General features: G+C 39.8%; 1 protein-coding gene across 1 annotated transcript; it reads left to right on the top strand.

The window, feature by feature from the left end:
• Positions 1-5,414: 5,414 nt before the first annotated feature.
• Positions 5,415-7,781, top strand: LOC103721614 (heptahelical transmembrane protein 4-like). The gene is made up of 3 exons (XM_017846304.5): positions 5,415-5,907; positions 6,123-6,411; positions 6,921-7,781. The coding sequence occupies exons 1-3, from the start codon at positions 5,630-5,632 to the stop codon at positions 7,587-7,589; spliced, it is 1,236 nt and encodes a 411-aa protein (XP_017701793.4). The 5' UTR covers positions 5,415-5,629; the 3' UTR covers positions 7,590-7,781.
• The last annotated feature ends 16,802 nt before the right edge of the window (positions 7,782-24,583 follow it).

Raw genomic sequence — 24,583 nt, 5'->3', positions numbered from 1 at the left:
TAAAATACCATAATATATTTAAAATAAGTATATTTTATAATATGAACGAGTTTTGAATAAGTATAATAAACCATAATTTAATGCTAGAAGTTAAAATTATCATAGTGGCTAAGTAGTAAGCAACAATCCAAGAAATCTTAAGTTGGATTTTCTGTGTAGATGTTTAATTAAAATTGCTAATCTGATCGGATAACAAATACCGAAATGAATCCGGTATTTGCTGCAGATTTGACCGCTATGGTAGAGCTTTTTCTATTGTAGTAGTCCCGTCGGAGTTGGACTTTTCAAGGTCCGAGTTTGAAGGAGAGACTACTTCTGGGCTTTTCTTATCTGGATCAACTAGGAAATTAGAGTCCCATTAAAATTGGCCTCCTGCTTGGCTATGTGTCGGCCCATGATAGATAAATCAAATTTAGGCCACATTAGCATTTAATATTTAGTTTGCAGTATGGCAACTATAGTTAGAGAGCAAAATTGTGGATAGTGTATTGATTTAGATATTGTTCACACATAAAATAAACATGGACATCAACCAACTGTATTAAATGATAAATCTAATATCATAAATGACTTAATTGATCACTTGATACTTGGAAGGCTCATGGTTGGCCACTTGCCACTGGATACTCATAAAAGAAGCCATTAGATAATTATTGTTAGAATTAACTATATAAAAGGAGTTATTAAGGCAACACAAAGTCATGGATGTTTGACTCTTAATACAAAACATGTTTGATATCAACATCGACGTGGATAAGACTTCTAAGCCTCTCCAATATACTCTTTTATTTTCTCTCTCTTCAGAGTGTACGTATGCTAAATTGACCTACTCTAAAATTTATCTTTTTGCTCAAAATTATTCTATCTTGGTATTTTCTCAATCATCTTGAATCATTTTACTTCCTTATAATAGACGAATCCTATAATATATCCCCTCATTATTATATGAATGATTATCACTATATTACTCGCATTTTTTGTTATAAGAAAAATTGTTTTTATGATGCATTGTACAAAGAGAAAATATAAAGATATGTCATGGTTGTAATCAAAAGAACCAGCAACTCAGTTGTGCCACATGGATGAATTACCTAATGCACTGAAGCAATCGTTAGATTGCACGATAGAATTTTATGTTCTCGTTGCTTAGACATGAGTAACTCTCTACTTCTCATTATTTTTCCACAGTAGCATTGCCGATGCTTTTGCGACGCTTTAGAAAATGTCAAAAATCTTACTAGAAATGCATTTTCGCATTGGAAAATCTATTAAAAAGTATCGGCAATACCAGATGTTCCCGTAGTGATAGCATGCTTGGTCATCAAATCAAACTATTCTTCAAAGGAAAAAGATATGGTACAACTTGAAACAAATGAGAATTAGTTTTATAACTAGGAGTTTACTTAATCTTTTAATACATCTTTTGGGAAGTTTACCTAAGTAGAATTGAAACATTTTAAACTAATTCTTCTTGTGCTTACGGCACAAACCTTGCCGATAATTGCATAATTCCTATCTAATTGATTAACATGTATTGGATATAGCAGTTTATCTACGCCCTTCATACTCACTGATTCATTCGAAGATCTTCCGAGCATGTTCCATCGTTTCATCAAACATTACCCTAACACAACCATGTGTAGATGTAGCATCTCCATATGAAATTAATTATTTTTTCTGCACAAAATTAATTATTTTGGTCTCAACAAAATGTTCTTAATGGTCGTAGCGTGAAACACATGAAATTATGGGACCACTCTGAAGTCCACTGTGCTGAAATTGAGCCTGCCAACCCAAAGGCTCGACCCACTTTATGAGGCCAATACCCCGCGACCTGCCTACCTACCGACCCCTTCCCAACCGCCACATACGTTCTTCTGCCGTCCATGTCAAAGCCTTAATGGAACGGCAACAACCAAACTTGTGATTCCCAGGAGCCAACCCTGGGTGGCTCATATATGGTCTCATGTTGGCGGCTCATGTGGACCGTTCTGATGGTGTTGAAAGTTAACCGTGTTCGATTACGATACGTAAGGATATTTTTTATTGACGAAGGGAGAGGCAAAGCCACCCAACTTTTATTAAAAAAAGATAGGGTTTATAAAACTTATTTATAAAAAAATAATATTTTTTTTAAATAAAAAATAATACTCTACTATTCGGCTCTTCCTTCTTATAATCCCTATAAGGATAGTCCAATAATTTTGATGATTAATTTGACATTCGGTATGTGCTCTAATGGGTGGAAAAGTCTTAGTATGATCCAGCTCTGAGTCAAGTCAAATCTATTGGATGGTTAAACCCATCAACTACGCTGGAGGAATCACTTGGGGACCCCCCTTCCATTGAGAATGAGTTGTTTCTAGTGGATGGTATGATCATGGTCAGGTTCCTTCATGTGGACAAGTCAGTGCTCCTATTAGGATGATCGAGATTATAAGCCTCAACCCCCAACATGCCATACATAGAAACGATATTGTTGGCAGAGATTAGAATGCACTTGCTAGCTTTGGACATCTGCTCTCTAGCTCGCAAGTTACACAAGCTGGGATAGGACAATGCTAGTGCAATTTTTAAATGATGAGTCGAATTGCTGGTTCTTGAATGTTGGTGTAATTCTAGCATTGTAGGTTCATATTTGATATAAATAGATTTAGGTCATAAATGGATCGATCCATCTAGACCTATTTATTAAATAAATTAGGTTCAGGTTTTGGACTTTTGACTCGTTTAATCTTTTTTAACTTGTTTAATAATTGAGCCAGATTATGACCTGTTCTATTTAATCCGTTTAAGATATGTTAACCCATTTTTATCCCTTTTAACCCAACTTGCTTAAAATATTTAATCTGTTTAAAACCTACTTAACCTATTTAACTCGAATCGATCTATTAATAAATGGGCTATGTAGGTTGGTTTGGATTTAATGAACAGATTAAGACCAGATTTGAATTGTCAACTTTTTTAATAAAAAAATTTGTAGACCCGATAATGGACCCATATTCGGTCTGACCTGTTTGGATTATCACACAAAAATGACTAGATTTATATCAAATTCTTTATTAACACTTTCAACATGCCTTTTTCGTTTTATTTTATTTTTTTGGCAGGACACTTCCATAGACACCATCTTCCCTGATGGCTATATCTTATTTCATGCATCCAAAGCGTACTTTCCGCAATAAATTTCACTAGTACCGTTAATTAATCATGTGAGCTCAATGTTCAATGACGTGGCACTGATGTCTCATCTTGAAAATCACAACATAGAATTTACCTTGTTCCAAAAATTTCCTTCCATTCCCATTGGCATCCATGGAAGTAAATTCAGTGAAAAATTTTGGAAACTTGCTCAGCGGTCACCGAACTTTAACATTAAATCCCTGTTGACCGGTTGTTTAACAACCGGTCCATATATATTTTAACATTGCTTTATGGGACAAAAATGCCCCCGCCTCTCCCATTCCCACCGAAGAAGGAGAAGAAAAAGGCAGCCGCCGGCCACGGCCCACCCCCTCCCGCGCCCGCCGCCCGCCCCCTCCCGCACCCGCTGCCTGCCCCCCCGGTGGCCCCATCCTGCGGCCGCCACCGTCCGACCCCCCTTCCGTAGCTGCCGGCCTCGCGAGAGGAGAAGGAAGAAGAAAGAAGGAGAAGGGAAGAAGAGAAGAAAAAGAAAAGAAAAAGAAAAGAAAAAAAAGAAAATGAAAGAAAAAGAAGAAAAAAAATAGAATAAAAATAAAAATAAAGTTAACTGTGTTCCTAGACAAGTTAACTGTGTTCACAGACAACTTAACTGTGTTCACAGACCTGGAGTCGACCCCTTAACAGCACGAGTCGACCCCTGCTCACCTGGAGTCGACTCTCAGGCTTTCCTAGACAAGTTAACTGTGTTCACAAACAAGTTAACTGTGTTCCTAGATAACTTAACTATGTACCTAGACAACTGTGTTCCTAGACAAGTTAACTGTGTTCCCAAACAACTGAATTGTGTTCCTAGACAACTGTGTTCCTAGACAAGTTAACTGTGTTCCTAGACAAGTTAACTTTGTTCCCAAACAACTTAACTATGTTCCTAGACAAGTTAACTGTGTTCCCAAACAACTTAACTGTGTTCCTAGACAACTGTGTTCCTAGACAAGTTAACTGTGTTCCTAGACAAGTTAACTTTGTTCCCAAACAACTTAACTATGTTCCTAGACAAGTTAACTGTGTTCACAGACAACTTAACTGTGTTCCTAGACAACTGTGTTCCTAGACAAATTAACTGTGTTCCTAGACAAGTTAACTGTGCTCCTAGACAAGTTAACTGTGTTCCTAGACAAGTTAACTGTGTTCCCAGACAACTTAACTGTGTTCCTAGACAAGTTAACTGTGTTCCTAGACAAGTTAACTGTGTTCCTAGACAAGTTAACTGTGTTTCCAAACAATTTAACTGTGTTCCTAAGCAACTGTGTTCCTAGACAAGTTAACTGTGTTCCTAGACAACTTAACTGTGTTCCCAGACAAGTTAACTGTATTCCCAAACAACTTAACTGTGTTCCTAGACAACTGTGTTCCTAGACAAGTTAACTGTGTTCCTAGACAAGTTAACTGTGTTCCCAAACAATTTAACTGTGTTCCTAAACAACTGTGTTCCTAGACAAGTTAACTGTGTTCCTAGACAAGTTAACTGTGTTCCCACCATGGGGGCAGGGGCGGAGGCATTCTTGGCGGCGCGGCCGCGGGAGGGGCTCGGGAGGAGGCGAGCCGAGCCGGCGGCGGCCGCGGGAGGGGGCAGGCCGCGGTCGGCAGCAGCCGCGGCTGGGAGATTACAGTTTGGAAAGTCTCTGAAATTCTTCTTCTTCGGAAGGATGGGAGATCATGAGGGAAGGGGCATTTTCGGTATCTTATTTCAAAATAAAAGGGGCTCAGGGACCGGGAATTACAGTTTGGAAAGTTTCTAGACCGGTTGTTTTAGATTTAATTAACAAGGACTTTTTGTTACAGTGGAGTCTTTAGAGGGATGGGAAAGTCAATTACCCAAAAATTTATGCGGAGGCCTCACGCTCTCCCTTCGTAAGTAACAAAAATTCCGAGGTCTCCGTGATGCTTCCAGTCCAAACCCTTGGACTTTCAGATCAATGAGAATCCAGTTCGTGGACTGTAGACTACTTCTGGCCTCCGCCAACCCCAAGGACCGGTTCACATTTTAAAACCACGCAGGATCAGGTAACGTCCAAGGCATCTTCCCTCTTGGAGACAACCTCCAAGGTCTATAAGTCTTGGCATTCCCCCGGAGGAAGAGCCAAACTCACCCAACTACGTAAGTTTCTCCATCAGCAACCGCTAACTACTTGGAGTTGCCATCACTTTTCCTCTTCACCTCCTCTCTTCTCTCAGCAGCAATAAAGTTTCCACCACTGGTTGGTCTTTTTGCACTGTTGGGCATTCGGAGAGTTGTCGTGACGCATCGAGCAATAGTTGGTCAGTGGAATAAGTTTTAGGCCTTCTGGAAGTAAGAGATTTCTAAAGATAAGGGTTTGGTTCTTAATTTGATCCTTTCACCAGCTGGTTCTCCAAGTTTCTGGCCGAGTGTCTTTTAATTATCTGAAATGGATTTCACTTTGTGTGTTTTCTTTTGTCAGATAATATGAGCTTGGAGGATTCCATGGCGGTTTCTGCCGTCGCATTCGAGAAAACTTGCTCTCTTGAAAGCTCTGGTGAAAGTAATGGAATGCAGTTGAGGGAAGGGGGCGTTAAGAAGGGAGTGGCCAAAGAAGTTAAGCGTGAGCTGGTGGATTTCGACTCCTTGCCGGATTATTTGAAGGACAACGAGTTCATCTTGGGCTACTATCGATGCGAATGGCCTCTGAAGGACACAATCCTCAGCATCTTCTCCATTCACAACGAGACCCTGAACGTTTGGACGTAGGTTCCATGGTCTCTAGTTGTTCTTTAGTTGTTCCATGGTCTCCAATAATTGTAGTAGTATATGAGAACGGAAGTAGTAGGACAATTAGAACAACAAATCCATGGCATTAAAGCTATTTCATATCTTTAGCTAGTATACGCATATGTTTTAACTCCTTCATAAAATCTACAACCTGGTGATCACATAACTGCTGTAACTTATCATGTTTCAGGCATTTGATTGGATTTCTTATCTTTCTTTCTCTGACTGCGCTCACTGCAATGATGATACCGAGAGAAATGAACGTCCCATCCATGCAACACTCCTCCAGTCTAGTGACGGAAACCAATCTTTCGATGGGGCAGCCTGGGGTCATTGCTTGCCTGCCCTCTCCACTTCCAGTGGATGAATCGAAGAATTCTACGCCAGCTTTATCAAGTTGGCATCTTCCTGAGCTTCTTGTCAACTGCTTCCCAAGGAGATTCTCCCATGCCAGAAACATCACCAATCCATGTGCTCTGGTACTTCCTCTCATACTCATTATCTGCAGTAAATGATGCTTGGCCTATTACTGTTTACTAGAACAAAATCATGAGGATTTGCATTTCCCTTCCAACTAATCAACTGGAGATTAAATATATAGAGACAAAAACAGAGCAAAGTGGCATACTTAACCAATAATATAATCTCCATCTAGTACTAATCATTCAATTTTATTATTCATAATCACATCTCTTATCCTCCGGTCCCCAATTTGTGCTGTTTAATCATGCTTATTTATCTAACTCTGCCAAGAAACAGCAGGAACCGAGAAATAATTCGACAGAGCGAAAAACAGAGCATGGATGAATACTTAATCAAAGAGCATAAGCTTCAACTAGTATATGAATAACAAGAAGTATATGTGAAGGCTAATAACTTAGATGATGCTACACAAACTAGAAGAACAACCATTTTTTTCCATGATGATTTCTTTGATAGCAGGATTTCTACAGAGGCCAGTAACATGTCCATTTTTATTGTAACGCAGACGAGCGTGACGAACCCCATGACCAAAATAACATCGCCGCTGCTCATGAAGGAGGTCTCTCGCTGGCCATTCTTTGCCTTCTTGTGTGGAGCCATGTTCTGCCTTCTCACCAGCAGTATATGCCACCTTATCTTGTGCCACTCCGAACGAATGGCCTACGTTATGCTGCGGCTCGACTACACCGGCATAACAGCCCTCATTGTCACCTCCTTCTATCCTCTAGTCTACTACTCCTTCCTGTGTGAACCTTTCTACTGCCACCTTTACATGAGCTTCATCACAGCCTTTGGGCTGGCCACCATCTCGGTCTCTCTTGTGCCTGTCTTCCAGACCGCAGAGTTCCGGTCTGTGAGAGCCGGGCTATTCTTCTGCATGGGAGTATCAGGACTGGTGCCCATAATGCACAAATTGATTGCATTCCATCGCCGGCCTGAGGCGATCCTCTCGACGGGGTACGAGTTGTTGATGGGTACATTTTATGGCCTGGGGGTTGTGGTCTACGCTACGAGGATACCGGAGCGGTGGATGCCCGGAAAGTTCGACATCGTCGGCCATAGCCATCAGCTATTCCATGTGTTGGTGATTGCAGGGGCTTACACTCACTATCTTGCAGGCCTGGTATACCTCAAGTGGAGAGACACTGAAGGTTGTTGTTTGATGGAATTATAGATTAGCTTTTGAGCCACCATTAATTCTTTTGCATGAGATTGGCAAAGCCTTTTCATCTTGTGCATGCCATGCAGACTAAAATCCTTAAGAAATGAGAAGTGTACTCCCAAGGGATGTTGGTGCTTGTGTCCAATTGGAACTCAGGCATTTGAATTCTCTAAAAGATTTAAACTCTCCTTTTCTTGCCCTGAATTTTAGATTGTGATGCAATGGAATGGATATCCATTTATAGATTGTGTTTTATTTAAGTTTTTTTGTTGGATCTTGATGTGGGTATGCTCCTAGATGCAATATTTGATATCAAAATATCAGCCTTATCCAAAGAATTCAATAACCAAGAGGTGGCATTTCTTGAAAGGGTTCTTAAATATGAAGTTAAGCAGTTTGCAATGGAGAATCCTACATTTTTCGCAATAACAGAGGGAGTGGTTGGAAATAGGATTTCTCTTATGGGCCAAGGTAAAGATCAGTATATGTTGTCTCAATTCCTATTTATGTTTATATATCTTTGTAGAGTACATTTCTTTTTCCTTAAAGGAACTTCTCATTGGGGTTTGCCTGGGCAATAAGGGATGTACTCAAAAATAGAGTTTAAGAGCTCCAAAAATATTTTTCTAGCTTGTGTTGGAGACTTAGAAGAGACAGGATTACATGGATTGCATAAGGTTTGTGCAGAGGAGAGAACTGAGCAAAGAAGCAACTTAATTTTGAGGGTTGGGTATTTGGTGTCAATTATTTGCATTATGTACTCTATAATTGGAACATAGTCGTAGTGGATACTCTCTTCTCCTCCATGCATGCATGCATGTAGGATTTGCCAAAATAACATCAAGCAATGTTTCTTTCGCTGTGTGATTTTGATTGTTATATGGGCATTTTTGTGCATAGTAGAGAGAACCGGCAGAGTAAGAGGTAAGGACTGAACGAGGGTTTTCGGATGAAGGGATTTGGGCAATGGAATTGAGGAGAAGGGCAGTGAGATTGGAGTCGTTTTCCTATTTCAATTGGTCGAATCATGGACCGTGACCCGGCTATGGAAGAAGTTGGATGATTGGGTCACCTGGTTTGAAGTTATTTAGGACTTTCTAAGTGCATTAATGTTATTAATTAGCTTATAGACCATTGTTTCTGTAATCAAGAATTTACAAGGATGTGGAAATTTGTCACTACCATATAATCATCATTGGTGCTAATAAGAATATACAGCACAAACAATGATGATAAACACTGCACCTAGCACCTAAATAATCCAAGGAATTAGGAATGACATGTTATGTTAAGCAATAAAAGCTCTATTAAGATGATTTCTTCTATTAATAAGAGAAATCATCAAAAATGACTACTTGCATAAAATTGCCCATTTTTGCCTTTGGAAAGATGGTAGATATGCCATCAGACATGTTGTTGCACTGTTGCATGATGAATATAATTGAACAAACAGCTGAAAACTAAGAAGCAAACACAAATAATCCATATTAGGGATGATGCATCATTAGTATGGGTGATGGTCTCCCAATAGGTATAACTTCTTCCATTAGTGCAAGAGATTAGTCAAAATTCATAGCTTGAAAGAAACTAGAAAGTAATTGCTTTTCAGGAAGATGGTTGACCTTTCAGTAACCATTTCATTGAACTTTGAGGTGATGGAAATAAGAAACGTAGAGCAAACCTAAAGTACTATACAAAACAAAACACCAAGCAATCCAAAGTGAGGATGAAGCAACATGTTTGTGCTATAGTTCCCTAGTCGGCATAGTTTCCTTCAACAACAAAGGAGACTTATCAAATCGGAAACTTACAAGGCATTGCTTCATTGTTATTCGTGTGGAGATACATGGTGAAACTTGCCACCAACCATTTCATCGAATAAGCTATCTTGAGCTATTAGCGAGTTGATAAAGATTGGGGTTAGAAATCAGGCTCGGCATAATTTTAAGCCGACCTTGGTTCAGCAATTTATGAGTCATATAGCAGAGACCAATAGAGAGGAGAAACTTTAGTAGAAAACATCAAGTAGAGACTAGGTACATCTTAAGGCCTGCAGAATTGGGTTGAAAATCTTATAAGAATTGGACATTATCTGTACAATACATATCTTCTAAATTATGTACACTGGCTAAGTCTAGTATTATAAAATATGAGGCCTGGCTTGTTCTATGTCATATGGACTTCTTCTAGTAGGATGGAGAAAAAAAAAAGACCGGTGAGGTCATTTTTCCCCTATGATTTTGGGCCAACCCACTCTGAAAAAAATCCTTTGAATACTATGCATATGGGTCAGCCTTCGCTTGCGTTCTTGTGAATGTTGATGGATTACATCAAATTATCCCAACATGCCTTTAGTAAAAAAGCATAAGGAACCTAGGATTGGGGGTTGAACATTACAATCATATCGAAATCAAATTATATGATTGATGGATGAAAAGAGCTTGGTCATGCACATGCATGACCATTCTTGGGTCTAAATCAATTTAGGAAAGCTAACTAGATGCACCTACGGAGGAACATGTATCCTAGGAACTTAGGTATGGGTTTGATGCTAGTTAAGTCGAAATCAAATTAAACATTCACGCACGAAACAACTTTGTTAGAGTAAATGGCTCATATTAAGTGGTATTTTTATTTGAGTGGTACACTGGTATTCTAACAGAGCATAGCGAAGCGACGGAATATGTTTATTTTTGGGATAATTATGCAGTGTTTTATTTTACCAGGGTTGCTGATAGAGATTGGGACTTTGAGGCTAAGGTTTAACTATAAATTTCTTGTAACCTTGCAGCTCTGATACCAGTTGTTGCACAAAACACAGGATCCAAACGGCGAACAGAATAATGCAGAAAAATACACTGTCTAGACTTCGGATCTAGCTTTGACCTCTCCTCACTAGGAATATGCAAGTAGGTTAGACATCCAAACTCTCTCAAACCTGAGTACTCTACCTCATTACCTATCCACACCTCCTCTACAACCTTACCATCTAGTGTTGTCTTAGGTGACCTGTTAATTAAGAAGCATGTTATATTCACTGCCTCTGTCCAAAAGTTTTTAGCAAGCCCTGCATTTAACCTGAGACACCGTGCTCTTTCTGCAATAGTCGTGTTCGTTCTTTCTGCCACACTATTTTGCTAAGGTGTCTTGCGTACTGTGAAATGTCTCTTAATCCCATACTACTCACAAAACTCAATGAACTTTGAATCTGTATACTCAGTCTCATTATCTGACTTGAGGCATTTGACCTTTCTTCCTGTCTGGTTTTCTACTTCATTTTTCCATAACTTGAATTTGGCAAACATTTCTAACTTGTGCTGCATGAAGTACACCCAAACTTTTCTCGAAAAATCATCAATAAAAGTTACGAAATATGTATGTCTACCCCGTGATGCTACTCTGACTGGTCCCCAAATATCTATATGAACATAGTCAAGAATACCCTCTGTCTTATGCGTGGCAGTCCTGAATTGAACCCTGTTATGTTTTTCAAGAATACAATACTTGCAGAAATCCAGTTTGTAAGTTTTAACACCCTTCAGGAGATTTCTTTTATGCAGTTCCAGCATATCACGTTCACTCATATGACCCAAATGCATATGTCATAAGACTGTATTATCAAACTCAGACTCTACAGCAGCAACTCCACCTATAATAGTAGTTCCTATTAACCTGTAGATGTTTCTTGCTACTTTCTGCCCCTTCATCACTGTCATAGTATCTCTACTAACCTTCATTACTTTACCTTGAGACTTGTGACAAAACCTGTTAGAGTCTAAGGTACCCAATGAAATCATATTCTTTCTCAAATCTGGAACATGTCTAACATTACACAATATTCTAACCACACCATCAAACATAGTAATCCTGATATTTCCTATTCTAATGACTTTGCAAGATGCATTATTATCCATCAAAACAGAACCAGAATTAACTAATATGTAAGTGTTAAAACAATCTTTATTTGGTGTCATATGATAGGAACATGCTGAATCCAGAATTCAAGAATCCGCGAGATGATTTGAACTGGATGAAACTGAAAGTATATCATCGTCACTGCTATCTGTGTCTTCTTTTACTATATTTGCAAACTTGGATCCTTCAGATTTGTCATCATCTTTACCTTTCTTTTTCTCAGGACAATTCCGCTTTACGTGACCCTGTTTTCCACACTTGTAGCACGTTATGCCCTTCTTTTTCCTGAATTTAGATGGAGATTTACTGTGATTCGACCCATTCCTTGTGTTGCTTCTTCCACGCTCCTGGTTACCCTTCGTACTAAGCCTTCTCCCTGAGAACTCTCATCACTGGATTTCTTCCTCTAATAAAAACCTAACAAGGCCCCAATGACGTCCTCTAACTCGGGGGTCTCTTTTCCCCATGTCAAAGTTGTAACCAAATTTCATACGTAGAAGAAGAGGGTAAAGAATGTAATAACATCAATACTTTGTCTTCGTCTTTGAACTTCACATCAACTCGCTGCAGATCACTGATAATTTGATTGATCACATTGATATGTTGGCTTAGATCAGGATCCTCCGCCATCTTTAGACCATACAATTTCTGCTTAAGATAGAGCTTGTTTGTCAATGACTTAGACATATACCGACTCTCTAATTCGACCAGATTGCCGCTGGAGATTCCTCGTCTATAACATGATACATCACGTCATTAGTCGGACAAAACCATATATTTGAAATAGCCTTCGTCTCCAATTTTTTCCATTCTGCATCACCCATGTCATCTGGTTTCTTTCCATACAAGACCTTCACCATAACCTGTGATACTAATAGATCATTCATCCTCCTCTGCCATAGCCCAAAATTTTTAGTTCCATCGAACTTTATCACATCGAACTTCACAGAAGACATCCATGCCATCTTATTTTTTGTAAAATAAAATAAAAAAAAATAGGATCTGATGAAAAATAAAAAATACCAAATAACGCTCAACGTGGGCGAGATGTGCTCGGGGAAACTCTTTTTCCTTCGAATCAGGCGCGTGGCAGCGACGCACACGGAGTCGACGTCCTCCTCTCCTTGTCCCAGCAAGGAAACTCCCTGAACTAGAAACACTTTCCTCTCAAAAAGTCCTCACATTACACACGGGACAACCTCCTCCTTCAAAAGAGACCACGCACGGCAGTGGCACGAGACCGGACGGTGGCACGTTGCAACGACGGTTCCTCCTATCCGTGGGATCGTCTCGTGCGGCCTCCTCCTTGCTCGCATCTGGCCGGTCGAGGACACGGACGCAGGTGAAACAACAGTGGACGCAGATGTGGGTCTTCTCTCCTCTCCTCCGGCGGCACAATGAGGTGCTTCCTTGTGTTGGGAATTGTATCCTAAATGTCAATCGTCAGCATGTTGATGATTAAATGAATTGACAAATTAATAAAGTATTATTTGGCATTATTCATCATTTCATCTTCAAATAAACTCTTATATGATGAAGTCCTTAGGACTTATGTTATGATAAAGAAGGATTTATCTTTGAGTCCTTAAACTTGTTCGCGACCAAATGATATGTTGTTACTAGGACGACAACATTATCGAGATTAGGTCGTTGTGTGACATATACGTTGGTTGTCCTCTTAACCAAGGAGTGTGGAGACACTGGTATGCCATACAGGTGAAGTGTAGGAGTACATTTTACTGAACGTGACCAATTCCGGAATGCTCTACTGTCAAGAGATGTTCCGAGTGGATATGGGTATAAGTTTGACCCTCTGACCTGAGATCGCAACCTGTGACTAGCAAGCAACTCACTGTACTTTGGTACCGGACTATCTGAATTTCTAATTCAGTGACGGAAGGTCACTGGGTGCAGTCAAGTACTTGCGTAGTCAGTTGTGAGTCGAGATGGAATTGACGCCTCCTGAAAACAGAAGATAATGTCTTGTGATTAATTTAGCAAAACCTTGGCCAGGGTAATCCCAGTGAGGAGTCACGGGATATCTAAAGTTAATCACATAATGGATGTACTAATTATAGGGTTGACAGTGAGCTCTAAGTCATCCTGGCATTAGGAGTCAAAGGGATTGAATTATACAGTAACCATAGTCTAGGGTTCCAGAATATTTGCTTCGCATATATTCGGCCTATCCGGACGTCGGGTACCATTGCTAGATGGTCACATCGATTAGTATAGGAAGACGTTCCTATACTACCGGCTTAGGTTCGAACCTATGAGGTCACACGCATAGAAGTTTCTAGGTTGATCAAATGGCTGATTGATGATTAAGAATCATTCAGGGGTAATTTGGTCAATTCGATTGACAAATTATCCTAAGCAAAAGTTGCATTAAAATAATTATTAAATTATTGGAGGACTAATTAGCAATTAGATTGCTAATGAACTCAATTTGATTGAGTAAATTGGGCTTAGGTTGAGCCAAATTGAATAGGACTCAATTTGGGCTGCATCAGGGTTTGACCTAATTGGATTGGGTTCAACCCAAGTAGATTGAGCTTGACCCAATTGATGGGACTTGACCCAATTGGATTGGGCTTGATCCAAATCAATTAGAAGACCTTATTTGATGAGGATTATGAGTCCAAATAATCAGAATTGGATAAGGAGAAGAATTCCTAAATTTTAGGAACCCATCCTTATCTTCTTGGAGAAGAATGACACCTTAATTTATTCCCAATATTTTCTACGCCTATCCTCTTTATTTTTGGCCAAAAATTGGCGTGAGAAGAGAGGAGGCGTGGGGCTATAATTCCTATAAAAATGGTGCCTTAAATCTTTCTAGAAAGATTTAGATGAATTTCCTAATTTGTAGGGATTGCATGGTGCATGAAATAGGGTGGTCTGCGGCTGAACTTTGGATGCATGAATTCCTATCTTTTAGGAATCCAAAATGCACGAAATTTGGATATGTTTATCTCCTCTTAGCTGCCAAACCACCAGAATTTTTTGGGAATTTTATCAGCCAAATTAGTTGGCTAAATTAGGTGTGATACGTGGGGGGATCTTTTGGCTATAAAAGATCCCCATGCCTTGGGTTCAAGATATACCATATTTAGAGGTTTCAAAAAATAGAGTTCTTAAGTTTCAGATCTGATAGTTAATCATGCATGAAAGTTTTAGCATAATTGTTTAAACGATTCCGGCATAACCTATGTGTTCTTAAGGTGCTGATTTCTAGATTTGATCTTGTAAGCATGCATGAATTAAATTGTTTGATTCGATTTTTTCGCTGTGTTTTAAAACTTAAAAAAAACTACGTATGGCTTGATCCCCCTTATGAAGGGGTACGTAGGCAACCCGATCAGGTTCAGCCATGGTTTTAAAAAAATACAAAAAATCAGCATGCTTAACACCGAAGAACCTAGGATTCACTTTCAGTGGTATCAGAGCCAGGTTCATGTTTAAACTTTTATGTTTTAATTCTTGTAATTAAATCTGAAATCATTAACATATTTAGATTGGATCTAAAGTATTTTTATGATTGATTTAATTGCTGATTATGCATGATTAAGTAGATCTGAAATTTTGGATGCATATGATGCATGTTTGTGTTAGGATTAGTAACATGGATAAATCTGAAATTATAATATTATTTAGATTAGATCTAAATAAAGTTTATGATTTATATGATCTCTGATTTTAATGAACAAATCAGATCTGAAAATAAAAGTGAAAAAAAACAAATACATAAGATGTATGTTGTTTGTATTAATTCATGTTGTTATGTATATGTGATGCATGAACATTAAAACATAATGACTTAAACATGAATTAAATCTGATTACATGTGATTAATTACAAAAACTCAGATATGAAAATGTGTTTTAAGAATTGAAAGATTGTAATTAATATGTAATTAAAAAGAAATATGCAATGATCAAAACTTTCATAAGTCTAAACTTAATTGAGAATTAAGTGTTATGAAATAGAATTGTAACTCAATTAATTGACATTGCATAATTCTTTGGGCATATGGGTTAGCTTGAATCAAGTTCCTAGGATTGGGTTAGATCTAAGGTTAGAATCATACATGGACAAATAGAATTAATTGATCAAATCTAATTAAGTAGTAACTAGATTAGGTCAAGGAAATTCTAGGTCAATTTACAATAGTTGTAGATGGATCAAGCCCATATCTTTGATTAGACCAAGATGGAACTTGATTTAGGCTCAGAGGTGTAGCCCGAGTCATTTGAGTAATCAAATCGAAATTGATTAACCAGTCGGTGTCTAAGGTAAGTTTGGCAGTTTTGACCGGTGGTTTTTAATTGGGAGCTACTCGCACTGATTCGTCTTTGTCGAGTTAATGGCATATCCCTTCCACCGATCTCACTTACCTGGCCGACATGGTCAATCACATTTTGATTGGATCACTTAATGATTCGAGTTAGCCCATGCCTATAAGGAAAATCAGTTTGACTGATTTAGGTGCCTCTTTAACCGGTTTGAGTCTAATCTGATTTGGTGAAGTCAGTGGGAGAAATTAGACTAACCGGATCTTCTCATCTATCCTAATTATGAAATCCTCTAAAATTATTAGGTCCTTAAAATGAAATGGTTATGGGGATAACTAGGTCATAGCCTCCCATTAAGTTGGGTGATAATGGGTCCAATGTTTTGATAATTATTGGAGGCGCGACACGCCTGGTACTTATCAAGCATTGGAATTGTCATTCAATATATGATGAGTTAAGTGTACCTTCAATAGGCGGTCAGGTGAGCCGAGCCACACTCGGGCTTGGTCGTCTATTAGTTAATTAGACTTAACCCTATCATTTAATGGTTGGACCTGACTAGGGTATTCGGTGGAGGCGCCACACGCCTGCAGAAGAACCTAGGGCAAAATTATCACTAGAAGTTGCTTGGTGAAGCAACTGGTTTAGAACCTACCAATAGGTGCATATGGGTTAGCCGAGCCACACTCGGGCCTATATGCGATCTATTGGGTTCTAGTGCCCACTAAAGAATTAGGAGTAATTTTTCGAATTGGAGGTAGAGGCTACCAATTTGTACAAAATAGTGGGAGTACCTTTAGACTAAAGTCCAAGTCTAATGTGTTTAGTCAATTCATATACTAATAGCCAAATTTTCTTTTATACAGAAATGGCCACTAATTTGTCACTTCGCTCATTATTGGATAATGACAAGTTGACAGGTCCCAACTTCAATAATTGGTATAGGAAACTGAAAATTGTGCTAGAGCATGAATGGATTCTTTATGTGATAACAGATCCAGCACCTGAGCAGCCCGCTGCTAATGCATCAAGATCGGCCAGAGACACTTATCAGAAGTGGCTTAGTGACCGGATCACTGTTCGATGCATCATGTTGGCAGCAATGAGTGATGAGTTTAGTAGGCGTTTTGAGAATACGCAGCCGGAAGATATTATTCAAGTGTTGAATGAATCATTCGGTGTTCCTGACGACGTTGAGAGGCACAAAACTAGTTGTGCCATCTTCAGCGCCCGAATGAAAGATGGGACCTCGGTAACTGATCATGTACTGTACATGATTGAGTTGATCGAGCGTCTAAGCTCTCTTGGTTTTTCCCTTCATGATCAATTGGGGAAGGATGCCATACTAAACTCATTGCCTGGATCATACCGTCCTTTTCTCACTCATTTTCGTATGACGAAACATGTAGTGAATTATCACCAATTGTTGGGGTTACTACAGATGTTTGAGAATGATCACCAACTTCTTAAGAAGACGGTGAACTTTGTGGGAGGTTCATCCAAGGGTCGCCCCTTTAAGAAAGGGAAAAAGAAAAATAAAATCCAAAAGAAACAAGTGCACCATGCTCAGCCTAGTCAGAAAAAGAATAAAAAGGCTGATCAGAGCAAGGCGGAGTGCTTCTTCTGCAAGAAGCAAGGACATTGGAAGAGGAACTGTCCTCTTTACATTGCATCTCTCGATCCGAACCGGCTTAAGAAAAGTGGGCAATCAGTTGCCAATCAAGGTACTTATATGATAACACCTTGCAATTTTTCTATTTGTGATAATTCGACCTGGGTATTGGATACCGGTAGTCCTTTTAATATTTGCAGTTCGTTGCAGGGGCTACAAGTCAGTGAGAGGTTTGAAGAAGGAGAAAGGTTCCTGAATGTTGGAGATGGAAGATCAGTTCCAGTTCTAGCTTTAGGAATTCTTAAACTTGAATTTAGCTCTCATGTAAATGTCCTTAGTGATTGTCACTATTGTCCAAGTTTTTTATTGAATGTCATTTCTGTAGGCCTTTTGGCCAAAAATGGTTATGAAATATCAATAAAAAAGAATTATTGCAATATCATTTGGAATGGTGCTGCTGTAATGAATGGAACTCTGAGTAATGGCATTTACTTTTTGTCACAACCTGTTCATGTAATGTACAAGTCCAATAAGCGCCCTAGAATAGATAATGTCACGGATGTCTACCTTTGGCATCATAGGCTAGGACATATTAACAAGAATAGGATGAACAGGTTAAGTAAAGAGGAAATCCTCGATGTTAATGATTATGAATCATTGACAACCTGTGAATCATGCCTTCTTGGTAAAATGACCAAATCACCTTTTACCGGAAAAGGTGAACGAGCCAGTGACTTATTGACCCTTGTACATTCTGATGTATGTGGGCCAATGAGCACAAATGCTAGAGGTGGGTATTCATATTTCATTACGTTTACAGACGACCTTTCTAGGTATGGTTATGTCTATTTAATAAGACATAAATCTGAATCATTTGAAATGTTCAAATTATATCGTAATGAAGTAGAAAAACAAACTGGAAAGAGTATTAAAACTCTTCGATCAGATCGAGGAGGTGAATACCTCACCAGTGAGTTTTTGACATATCTAGGAGAAAATGGAATTCTCTCTCAATAGACTCCTCCTGGTACACCACAGTATAACGGTGTATCAGAAAGGAGAAATCGAACTCTGTTAGACATGGTTCGATCCATGATGGGGTTTGCTGATCTGCCCATATCCTTTTGGGGATATGCTCTTGAGTCAGCCTGCTACATTCTAAATAAGGTTCCAAGTAAGTCTGTAAATAAAACACCACATGAGATGTGGACTGGACGTAAGCCGATGCTCTCTCACCTTAGGGTTTGGGGGTGTCCAGCGTACGTCAAACGTTTGAAGACAGACAAACTTGAACCCAAGTCTGACAAATGTTTCTTTGTTGGTTATCCTAAAGAAACTAAAGGATATTACTTCTACTTTGCTAAAGAACAAAAGTTATTCGTAAGCAATAGAGCTGTTTTCTTAGAGAAAGAATTCCTTAGTGAAGGAACTAAAAGCTCTAATGTTGAGCTTAGGGAAGTTCAACATGTAGAAGATCCGACACCATCTACTGAACTAGTTGAGTCGGATTTGATTAGATCGGATCCAGAACCCATCTTAGATGCACCATTAAGGCGATCAGGTAGAGTACCACGTCAGCTGGACAGATACTACGGTTTCTTGGTCCGGGACGGGGATCCTGTCGAACTTGATGAAAATGATGAGGATCCGATCACCTATATGGATGCTATGCAGAGGCATGACTCTGATGCATGGCTTGGAGCCATGCAATCCGAAATGGAATCCATGAAGGTCAATGATGTATGGACATTAGTTGACCCACCCGAAGGGATTAAACCCATAGGGTGTAAGTGGATTTTCAAAAGAAAATGGGGCGCAGACGGAAAAGTAGAGACCTATAAAGCCCGTCTGGTTGCCAAGGGATATCGTCAACGTTATGGTATTGACTATGACGAGACGTTTTCTTCTGTGGCAATGCTCAAATTCATTCGGATTATGCTTGCGATAGCAGCACACTTAGATTATGAGATCTGGCAGATGGATGTTAAAACCACTTTTCTAAATGGAGATTTAGAAGAGGAGGTGTATATGATGCAACCTGAAGGTTTTATATCTGCAGATGAGTCTAAGGTGTGCAAGCTTTAAAAATCCATTTATGGATTAAAGCAAGCTTCACGGAGTTGGAACATACGATTTGATAAGGTGATCAAATCATATGGCTTCATTAAGAATGAAGAGGAACCTTGCATTTATAAATGGGCAAATGGTTCAGTTATTATATTTCTTGCTTTGTATGTGGATGACATTCTTTTAATCGGGAATGACATTCCTGCATTACAAGGAATAAAGGTTTGGCTATCATCTCAATTTGCCATGAAGGATTTGGGAGAAGCATCTTACATCCTAGGGATGAAGATCTATAGAGATAGATCTAGAAGATTGCTTGGATTATCCCAATCCACATACATTGATACTATACTGAAAAGGTTCAGTATGATTAATTCCAAGAAAGGCTATCTTCCAATGGGCCATGGAATTAACCTCTCTAAAAGGGATTGTCCGACAACCTCTCAAGAAAGAGAGAGTATGGATAGAATTCCATATGCTTCGGCAGTGGGATCTATAATGTATGCCATGACATGTACTAGACCAGACGTGGCATACTCACTAGGAGTAGTGAGTAGATACCAGTCTGATCCAGGTAGCAACCACTGGAAGGTTGTAAAAACCATCCTTAAGTATTTAAGAAATACTAAAGATCAGTGGCTTGTCTACGGTGATTCTGACTTAAAACTTGAGGGATATACCGATTCAAGTTTTCAGTCAGATCAAGATGATAGCAAGAGCGTGTCGGGATATATCTTCACTCTTAAGGGTGGGGCCATCTGCTGGAAGAGTTCCAAGCAGCATACAGTGGCAGATTCTACATGTGAAGCAGAATACATCGCAGCATCTGATGCAGCCAAGGAAGCCGTATGGTTGCGCAAGTTCATCACCGAGCTGGGAGTGGCACCTTCCATTGATGGTCCAGTTCCTATATTTTGTGATAACACTAGAGCCATAGCTCAGGCAAAGGAACCTAAAGCACATCAGCGGACCAAGCATATTCTGCAACGCTATCACCTGGTTCGAGAGATTATAGAATGAGGTGATATTGATCTTCAGAAGATTGACACAAAAGAAAATCTGGCTGACCCATTTACCAAAGTCCTCGGCATCAAAGAGTTCAACGAACACAAGTCGAAGATGGGTATTAGATACTGTGCCGATTGGCTTTAGGCTAAGTAGGAGTTGTTGGGAATTGTATCCTTATGGAGTGATTGATTAAAACCCTATTTGATTTTGATGAGCTCAAAGCATTTGAGTATATCTTTTGTTTACTAATGAATTCAATCGAGTGTTTCAGTGAAAATCTTGTCTAAAGTGTTTCAAGATTTGGTTCAAGATATTTTGGATAAGTTGAGAAGTCAGTTTGAACCAAAGTCTGAGACTCGAGTCGACTCCAGAATATTACGAGTCGACTCCAAGCGTATCAGAATCACTGGCACGGGCTCGAGTCGACTCTGGATCATTACGAGTCGACTCCGACTGAGAACAGACAGACGAACAGAAAGACTCAACTCAAAACCTGTCAGCGAGTCGACTCCTGAAGTGCGCGAGTCGACTCCGAAGCTTGCCGAGTCGACTCTGGAGTAGTATGAGTCGACTCCAGGGAGTTACAGACAGAAAAGTCAGAGAGCAAGTTTCGACCCTGAGAGCCGAGTCGACTCCTGAGGAATGCGAGTCGACTCCGATGGTTGGCAGGTCGACTCCAAAGAAAGCTAGAGACGACTCTCAGTTGCATTCAAGGCAAAAGTCAGAGAACAGTTTTCGGACACTGAGATTCGAGTCGACTCCCGCAAAGCTCGAGTCGACTCCGATACAGCGCAACCCCAAAAAGACAGAAGACAGAATTGTTGTCTCTGAGACGCGAGTCGACTCCAAGACAGTACGAGTCGACTCCAAGGCAGCGCTACACCAAAATGGCAGAAGGCTGTGTTTCGGAAACTGAGCTCCGAGTCGACTCCGGAACAGTTCGAGTCGACTCCAAGACTGGACGAGCCAAAAGACAGAAGATAGGGAGTTCGGGCTCTGAGCGCCGAGTCGACTCCCAGGATTGTCGAGTCGACTCGAGTGAGCCAAATTGAAGAATAGCTCCATGAATTCCATGGGATGAGCCGACTCCGAAAATGCCAAGTCAGCTCCAGATGTTGGCGAGTCGACTCCGGGTCAAGTCGAGTCGACTCCCAGTCGAGGAGGTCACTTTAATTCAAATCCGGAACAGTTGCCGAGCCGACTCCAGAAAAGCATGAGTCGACTCCCGCTACAGCCGAGTCGACTCCAGATCGCGCGAGTCGACTCCGACCCCAACGGACACATTGTCAGGATGTGCAGATTGTGCAGAACGGGCAGAAAAAGGTGTCTAACGGCTAGTTTCCGTGGGGGATGGCTTAAATAGCCACAGAGGACTGTAGCAAGGTAGAGAAGCACTATTCCACTCAAAGAAATCAAGCATCCTTACTCTGCAAACTGGTTTTCAACAGAAAAGAAGGAAGAGCGCCATAAACTCCATCCAACTACCTCTTCCCAGCATTTAAAGAAGTCTCCTCCTGCCTTCAAGTCGACCAAACGTTCAAGAGGAGACCCAAAGTTTAAGAAGCCCTACTCTACTCCAACTCAAACGTGTTTGAGGGCTCTTAACTTCTCTTTAGTTTATATTGCTGTATATCTGCTTTTTAGAAGCTCTGTTTTTTTTCTGTTTGTCTTTGTTCTTTGGATCTTGTCTTTGCTTGATTCAATCAGGGGATTGAATCAAGGGTGTAGAGGTTGGTTGGTGAGCCGAGGGTAAAACCAACGTGTAAGGGTTCGATTGTGATCCCGTGAAAACAATCGGGGTGGTTCTAGTCGGTGAGCCTAGAAAAACCGACCGAGTTCGTTGTGAGCTCGTAAAACAACAAGTTGGGTTGTGAGCTTGTAAAACAACCGGCTGTAATCCAAGGGGTTATAGTGAATTCCCAAGTGAGACTTGGGGAGTGGATGTAGGAGCAAGGGTTAGCTCCGAACCACTATAAAAACATTGTGTTTGTGATTGCTTGTGTCTCTCTCTATTACTCTCATTTCACTCACAGCACATAGCAACTAATTAATCATCTTGCAAAAGTATTAATTAGTCATCCACAAACGTTTTAATTGCAAAATTATTTTAAAACCCAATTCACCCCCCCTCTTGGGTTGTCTATCTGGGCAACAAGTGGTATCAGAGCCTAAACTCTTCTACCCTAAGAGTAAAAGATCAAAATGACAACCCCATTTGGATCTTCCCACATTGAGGGTCAGTCCACCCAAAGACCCCCATTCTTTAATGGATCCGACTACTCATATTGGAAGGCTAGGATGAGAATATTTATCCAAGCCCAAGACTATGAGATGTGGACCATTATATTGAATGGACCATACATCCCATCCATCTATGTAGAGGGTGTCACTGTACCCAAACTAGAAAAGGATTGGGATGACCATGACTTTAGGAAGGCACAACTCAATGCCAAAGCAATGAATGTGCTCTACTGTGCATTAGATAGGAATGAATTCAATAGGGTCTCTACTTGCAATTCTGCAAAAGAGATTTGGGATAGACTTGAAGTGACCCATGAGGGCACGAATCAAGTCAAAGAATCCAAAATAAATATATTGGTTCATAAGTATGAACTATTTAAGATGGATTCTAATGAAACAATCACTTGCATGTTCACTAGGTTTACTGACATTGTCAATGGCCTAAAAAGCCTTGGCAAAAACTATACTAACAGTGATCTTGTCAGGAAGATTCTTCGCTGTCTACCAAGGTCATGGGAAGCCAAGGTGACGGCAATCCAAAAAGCCAAGGACTTGAACAAGCTTCCACTTGAAGAGCTTCTTGGATCCCTAATGACGCACGAGCTAACAATGAAGCAACACAGCGAAGAAGAATCCTCCTATAAGAAAAAGGTAATAGCTCTTAAATCTACATCATCTAATAAAGACTTGTCTTGCAGTAGCAGCAGTGAAGAAGAGGATCATGAGGGAGATGATGATGAGGCTCTTCTCGTGTGCAAGTTCAGAAGATTCATCAACCAAAAGAAGTCCTTTCATCAAAGGAGAGGCCCCTCAAATTTCTATCGCAAGGATAAGGGTAAGGAAAGGAAAAATGAGGGGATTGGATGTTATGAGTGCAAGAAGCCGGGACACATCAGAGCTGAGTGTCCTTTGCTGAAGAAGGGGAGCAAGTACAAGAAGAAGAAAGCCCTTGTCACCACCTTATCGGACTCCGACGCATCATCGTCATCATCGGATGAGGAACAAGAAGAAAAGGCCAATTTCTGCTTCATGGCCAATGAAAATGAGGTAACATCCGAAACGCATCTAGATTTTACCTTTGATGAACTGTATGATGCATTTAATGAATTAATGATTGAATATAAGGCTATAAATCTTAAGAATAAAAAGCTAAAGCTAGCTAATCAATCATACCTACATAAATACGATAAATTAGTTAAGGATAAGGACTTTATCACCAAAGAAAATTTAGAACTTAAGACAAGCAACCAACTCTTAATTCAAAAAACTAATACCTTGAGTAAAGATAATGAAAAACTAACTAAGGAAATTTCATAACTTAAAAACAATAAACAAATCTTAAACAAGAATCTCACAGAAGACTTGAACATTCTAAAAACAGAAAAACAAACACTAACTAAAGAACTTGAAAAATACAAACCTTTGGTTGAAAAATTTACATATAGTTCTGAAAAATTGAATATGATACTTAATAGTCAACGAGCGGTATTCAATAGAGCGGGTTTAGGGTATAAACCTAAACATAAGCAAAAACTTCTTAGTAACTTCTTTGTTAAAGCAGGGGAAAGTAAAACTAAGAAAATAACCTGCTTTTGTTGTGGAACTTTAGGACATAAAGCAAATGTGTGTAATTATAGGAAAGGGAAAACTAAAAGAAAAATTAAAAGGGTTTGGGTTCCAAAAGGAACCAACATTACTAACCATGAAGGACCCAAGAAAACTTGGGTACCTAAGATTATATGATTTGCTTGTGTAGGAGTGTCTTGCAGCCAAGGTCGATAAAAATTGTTGGTACTTGGATAGTGGCTGCTCAAGACACATGACGGGTGACAAGGATCAATTCTTCACCCTTGAAGCTAAGAAGGGAG

The sequence above is a fragment of the Phoenix dactylifera genome, chromosome 15 (genome assembly GCF_051530095.1).
Source record: "Phoenix dactylifera cultivar Ajwa chromosome 15, Ajwa_hap1_PhDact_Kaust_v1.1, whole genome shotgun sequence".
Taxonomy (NCBI): domain Eukaryota; kingdom Viridiplantae; phylum Streptophyta; class Magnoliopsida; order Arecales; family Arecaceae; genus Phoenix; species Phoenix dactylifera.
This window is presented reverse-complemented; position numbering and strand designations above follow the sequence as displayed.